At 39.1% G+C, this 6,865-nt stretch overlaps 1 protein-coding gene across 1 annotated transcript; it reads right to left on the reverse strand.

The window, feature by feature from the left end:
• Positions 1–2,361: 2,361 nt before the first annotated feature.
• Positions 2,362–6,835, reverse strand: LOC140166085 (uncharacterized). The gene is made up of 2 exons (XM_072189471.1): positions 5,550–6,835; positions 2,362–2,535 (listed from the first exon to the last, which is right to left on the reverse strand). The coding sequence occupies exons 1-2, from the start codon at positions 6,095–6,097 to the stop codon at positions 2,424–2,426; spliced, it is 660 nt and encodes a 219-aa protein (XP_072045572.1). The 5' UTR covers positions 6,098–6,835; the 3' UTR covers positions 2,362–2,423.
• Positions 6,836–6,865: the final 30 nt, after the last annotated feature.

A 6,865-nucleotide genomic window follows, 5' to 3' on the forward strand; every position in this document is an offset into this window, starting at 1 on the left:
GATTTAATCAGTTGAGCTGTTTCAATGAGTGTTATCTTGGTTTAATAGCGTTTAATGGGGTTAAGTCCTGCAAAGGTCGAGATGAATTCTACTGTAGACATGACTGCATCATGGTTGCTACAATTGCGTAAAGCGTGGTCCTGGTTCTCATATCTGCAGACCTTCGGCGAACTTACGACAATGCTCCTTCCTCTTTCCAAGCAGAGAGTCAAGTTTGCAGATACCAAGAGCATCTGAGTATGATTCAATCCAGGATTATTCTACATGTACAAGCTCTTTCTTGAATTGCTTCAATGTCCTTAGACTGTTCGGCAGAAATGATTGGCTGCCACACAACACTCTTCTTCTGCACTTTTCTCTATTAAAACCAAATCTTTTGAGAGTTCGAATCAGAGCATAGTGCAGTTATGTCCACGGCAAATTCACCGTGACCGTTCCAGCCATAAACCCGCTTAGTGAAGATTAAACCGAGATATGCAGTACTAAGCCATTATAGTAATCGATTGTCCAATGCAAATTTATTACCACGTGATAATATTAACCAAATGAGCGATCGAATTGTCCGCTACGGTCGACTAATCCAATCGATAATGACGCTATTGACATGTACAGGCGGAGCTCCACTGACCGAGTTTTGGGGTATTTTTCAATGGTTTGTTGTCATTTACTCATCAAGGCGGTCCCCCGTTATTATAAGGATTATGCTAATGATTTAAAGATTGACATGTAGAGAATAAAACATACTTGATTGACAGAAAGTACTAAATTTCGTGACACCCCTCTTCCAAATGCAACCAAGCCAGGGCGGCCCGGTGAAGCAAAATGTGCATTGGAATAACACGGGAGTTTGGATATAGATGGTAGGATTTTTTTCTCATACAAATGTATGTATGGTCCCCCGTTATTAAAGCTTGTACCGGGTTGAAAATTCAGATATTTTGAAAAGCATAAGTAATTGAAACATAGAGCAAGTACTAAAATCATAGCTTTTTATGAGATTTGATACGGCGCTGAAGTCTATAGCTATTCCAAAATCAGTTCCAGACCCGGTTTCCAGACGCAAATTTGTATGTTGTTACAAGGAATTCAAAGTAATTTTATCATCAAGTGACCCCATATTGCAAATATAATGCCTTTTTTTCTCATTGGTACGTCGTAGAACTTACCACAGTCTATGCATGCAAGAGTCAAATTACACGCACAGTGAGTGGAAAGTGACCAAGCACACAGGCAACGCACACTGGAATACCAAAGTCGATCTAATTCAGAAATTTAACTTTTGCTTCTCCAAAATGATGATTGATCACCAAAGTTCTGTGTTATTCCCAAAGCCAACATCTTATATCTGTAAATACAAACCGAACCAGGTCAATACCCCATTTCTTTGCCAAGTTCTGACCTTGTAAAGAGTGAAAAATGAGACAAATTATGACTTTTGACTCCTTCCTCCATAGAAAGTATTTCACACATGTTGTGTTTAAATCCAAATTTGCTACTCTTGAACTTTTGAGTATTTTTATCTAGCTAAAAGTACTGAATGTAAACATAACAAATTATCATTTATCGAGCAAACCAGATTGTTACCTCAAGATTTAAGAAAGATACGGCAGTTTTGGCACAGTATGAACGCGTTTTGGAGTGTCTGGTACCGTGCTAAGTAGGCGCTGGAAAAAGTCTAAGAGGCAAATGAGAAGGTATTTGCAATATGCATAGAGGAATACGACATCTATCGTGAGCCAATCTGCATTATGCTGCCTGCAAAAGCCGACGATCAGGTAAAAATTCTAGAAGTAGCGTGACTAAATATTCGCGTTAATTTCATGATAAGCTTAAAACGCACTGAAAACGCCAAATTGTAGTCACAAAATATATAATATTAGTAAATCACCAAAGCAAATGGTAACGTAGGTATGTGGAAAAGAACTGCAATAACAATAACAAACTATGTGCCCATGCAAAGAGTTGTCTTTTTTGAAATATCACCAAAAATATCAAATTTTGGAAAAACGTCCCAAAATTTAAAACAAACACGAACCTTCCAAAATAAATACATATTCGCACTCGGCGGCCCAGTGACTACTTGCCGCTGTGATTTGGGGTAACTCGTTGCTTCCCCTCTCCAGCTCTGTACTTCAAGCTCGCCCATACCCCACGCCTTAATAAAAGCATAAATAGATGTGACTTCGGATATTTCTATTTCTCTACTGTATCATTCAGTTCATTCATGTTTTAAAACCGTTTAGAAATGTCAATCTGTTTAAAAAATCATTTCAGAATCCCAACAATACCGAAATAATTAAAACTTTTTTCTGGAATATTCAAAAATAGTGTCGGTATTCTTTTGTCGGGCTTACATTACAAACTTTTTTCCATACATTCAAGATTAGAGTCTATCGGACAAGGACAAGCATACATTGCTTGGACTATTTCCGTAAATTTTGATAGTCACTTGGAGCCTGTACTCTATACTGAGTATATCCATCATCTCTCGAGCCATTGGCGACGCATTGGTCCTCAGTCAACGTAGGGTTACCCCTGTGAAAATGAAAAATGAAATTACTTTTTATTATATCAGTGGTCCAAAATCGACTGGATTGCACGATAAATAACAAATTAAAAAAAACAAAAACAACATCATCTAACTGGGAAGCAATTTAAGAATTCTACGGTACTCAAATTTCACTCACCGGAGCGCTTTCACCGGGTCAACCGGCGTCTGCAGCAGATGTCATTGCTCTGAAGATTTCCCAGCTAAAGCCCGATCCTGACTCCACATCGCAGCGCGATGCGATGCTGCGATGCTATAAAAACTGTAATCTGAGCCAGGTTTTTACGAGCTCAGCGTTGAAAATTCTCATTTTAGGTCCGCGAAAAAGTTAAACAATGTTCAACTTTTTCGCATCGCGCTGCGATATCGCAGCCGTACACGCTTCTGATTGGCTGCTGGAAAATCAAGGTCGGTAGAATGACCTTAAAAGGAGATGCAGACCCCACATGCTCTTAAAACATCGCAACATCGTGCGATGAAATTAAAATGTACACTTTAATTTCATCGCGCGATGCTGCGATGTTTGAAAAGCATCGCAGCATCGCATCGCGCTGCGAAGTGGAGTCAGGATCGGGCTTAACACACTACGTAATTCACGACGTTCGCTTACGTTGGACTTAGGTTGTCATTTACGTTGTAAACACGTAAATCTGTGAACTCGTATTCGTGTAGTGACAACGTTATTTTCGACGTTGATTTTGGACGTTGATATAACATCATTATGACGTTGTAATGACGTTGTTTCGACGTTGATGCAATGTTTGATCAGACCTGGTGACAACGTTTGAATAATACGTTCAGAAAACGTTACACAAATACGTATCTGAAAAAAAAATGTAAATTCTTCCATTCCAAGGAGATTGTTGTCCATGCAGCCAAAATGTCTCCATCGTGTCGTTTGACGATCGCCTATAGGCGTGAAACTCAAAGTATTCCTGAAGATCTAAACTTTGAATTTTTATACGCTCTCCCTTTTTGGGATTGAGCATCATTGTTGCCGGATGTTAATATAATGTCATAATATAATGTCATAATCACGTTGTCTCGACGTGATAATATAATGTCATAATCACGTTGTCTCGACGTGGTTAAAACGTGGCTTAAAAGTCATGAACTGACCCAGATACAACGTCATCTACGGACGTCGTTAGCACGCAAATTTATGACGTTGTTTCGACGTATAAAGCACGTTAAATAACGCCGTATAAATGTCATGGTCTGACCCCGATGCAACGTAATATACGGACGTCGTAATTACGTTAATTTGTGAACTCGTATTCGTGTTATGATTTTCGGACGTTGATATAACGTCATAGTGACGTTATTTCGACGTTCACAACTTGACGTCGAAACAACGTTATAATGATGTTACATTAACGTTCGGGAATAACGTTGTCACAACACGAATACGAGTTCACAGATTTACGTACTTACAACGTCCATATATTACGTTTGTACGACTTTATATTACTTTTAGACAACGTTGTAACAACGAAAAATTGTTAGCTGGGTTGTTGTTGCTAGTAATGTTATTGGAACACCTCCGATGACGTCACAGATGTAGATGAAGTCAAACTGGAAGATGTGGTGGCGCCCCTTGGTTCCGGGGGGTCAGGAGGTTGTCCCAAACAGGGTCGATGTCTATTACCCTTTGTCACGGTTCAGTCTGGGTCTTATAGTTCTGATATCAATAAAATCCGCTGAAGACGCAGGTTGACCCGGTGAAAGCGCTCCGGTGAGTGAAATTTGAGTAGCGTAGAAGTCTTAAATTGCTTCCTATTTTCGTTTACCGCTACGTATGAATATAATTATATCATCTAAATGTTTTAATAAAACATTAATATAATTATGTGTAAAAGCACTGTAAATAAGTTACCCAAAAGTGAGCTATTTTAGCTCTTTTGAGAAATAAGATTCGTTAATTATCTAATCATGTTTACAATCATAAAAAAGATAAAGAATGAACTTGTCAGTTGTTGGCTGCTTAGCAGGGCAAGCAGTGAGTAAAGAAAATATTCAAACAAAATATATTATGGACCATTTTGGAAACGAGAAATTCTGATAAACATGATAAAAGACAGGACAATTTGTCGTCAACGCAGGCGGCTGCGAACGCAACACTGTCAGCATGGTGGTCAGTCGGTGGCACTGGCCGGATAGTCATATTTGACGCTATATTTGAGAAGTCCTATGTGCCCCTTCTGCAGCCTAATTATTTGTTCTACGGTCATAGAAAAGATTAACTCAAGCTTGCAAACCTGAAGTCATCAGGACAAGATGTCAAATTCCTGGCCAGGACGATCCAGCATGTGCGTTTGTCGTCATGGTCGTGTTACACGGTTATTATGTAAACCATCGACATTCAAGGAAAATAATCTTGACACATTCTGGCATACTAAATGTACAGTAAATCGGCACCCTATCCCACATATTCAATGTTGATGAAAGCACTTTTGACATTATGCTCTCCATGCACCATGCAACACTGATCGAGAGGAATGGGGAAGGGAAGTTTTTATAATCTCACTGAACTGGCATAGGGGGAATGAACAACATATTGTCAAAGTGTGCGAACTATTTTTCCTTGCTTGTAGGTATCGACAGTACGTGTGTGTTTATATGAGATCACATTCACAGAATAATATAATATGTTTTCAAAACGTTATAAACGTATAAATGCGTGTTGGTCAAAACGTTTAATGTCGGGTTATATAAAGCTCATGAAAACATCTTGAAACGTTTTATATGAAAAAACACTACAACAACATTTTAAAAATGTCGTCAAAATGTTATTGCAAAATATTTGTTGGTGAACATTTTTGCAACATATTTTTGCAACATATTTTGTCAACACTATAATAAATTATGTTTTGCATCAGAAAAAAATCTGGATGTTATTAAAACGTTTTTATACCATTTATATAACCCGACGTTCAAACCTTTTCTGTAAAACGTTTTACGTTTGATGGGTTTTATCATATCATTTAAATTTGACACTTACTGTAAATCCTGCATATTCTGATCTGGGATATGCACAACATATTCATCATCGTCATCAACTTCAACCACATCTTGCTGTCGTTCTGTTCCGCCAGGTTCACCTCTGAACTGATCCGGACCAGGCTGCACTCGATCTGGATACACCTCTATGTATTCGTCATCAGTCTGCAGTTCTGCTGATGGTTGTTGCTGCTCAATTGTACTTCTTCTGTTTGTCTGGACCTGTCCTGGATGCATCTCAGTGTACCCAATATTATGTTCTCCCCCTAGCTCTTCATTATGTGGTCCTGGATTTCTGAGTCCAGTTGGTTGTGGTTGATCTGGAGAGTGAACTGAAGCTTTTCCTGATTTACTTCTGAAAAAGCTTGCGGCTTTTTCTGACTGACTTTGGAAAAAGCGTGCGACTTTTCCTGACTTACTTCTGAAAAAGCGTACGTAAATGAAGTACAAGAATGCTTCAAATACGAGTAGGACGATGATGGTGATAAGAGCAACAATGCCAGGTGCCAAGCTTTCGCGGCATTGTGGGGTATTTGCTTCAGTTGGCATATTGGTATTGGCCTGGTGTATCAAATGTACTGACGGATATTGCCTGATGTCTCAAACGTTACTTGGCGGATAGTGCCTGATGTCGATCTCAGATGCTATAGGCCTACCTGGTAGATAAAATCATTCCCTATAATACAAGTGTCTGTCCTGTAAACATCAGAGTAAACACATGTATATTGACCAATGTTGTGAATGAAACGCGTAACTCGTCCTTTACATCAGCACCATTCTGAATCTTTTGGTAATTATCTGAGGTGATGCAGGCCATTTAATTCAGGACCATTATACTGTGTCATCTGTCTCTGCTGGTTAATATGGTGACTTCAAATTGTCGTAGCTATTAGTATTTACCACGCTAAACACTGATTCTACTGGGGTTGCTTGATACATGTACCAATTTACCGTGTAGTAAATATCGTGTAACGTGTCACTCGGTTCCACTTGGTTCCTCAAACTGAATATAACTTAAGAAAAATGTATGTTGCAGACTTAAGTTCAAAGCCACCGTTTCAGCTGGCTGCACTCTTTGTTCCCTCAAACTGCATATAGAAGTTGTATGTTGCATTGCAGGTTGCAATGAACATTGCCAATGCCAATTCCAACATTACCAATGCTCATCAAGTTCAGATTTGGCTATTCCAGATGAAATCCATACCCCTATGGAAGACGTGACCGTAATCTTCAACACAGGGGTGTAGATTTCAAACGGAGTCACCCACTCAGGTAAACCCATTTGAAATGCACACTCCCTGTATGATATTAAAGTCG

The sequence above is a fragment of the Amphiura filiformis genome, chromosome 12 (assembly GCF_039555335.1).
Source record: "Amphiura filiformis chromosome 12, Afil_fr2py, whole genome shotgun sequence".
Taxonomy (NCBI): Eukaryota; Metazoa; Echinodermata; class Ophiuroidea; order Amphilepidida; family Amphiuridae; genus Amphiura; species Amphiura filiformis.

Coding starts and splice junctions, on each gene's coding strand:
- LOC140166085 (XM_072189471.1), bottom strand. CDS start 6,097: ATGCCAACTGAAGCAAATACCCCACAATGCCGCGAAAGCTTGGCACCT. Junction 2,536..5,549: donor CAGAATATGCAGGATTTACA/GTAAGTGTCAAA, acceptor TCATTTTCACAG/GGGTAACCCTACGTTGACTG.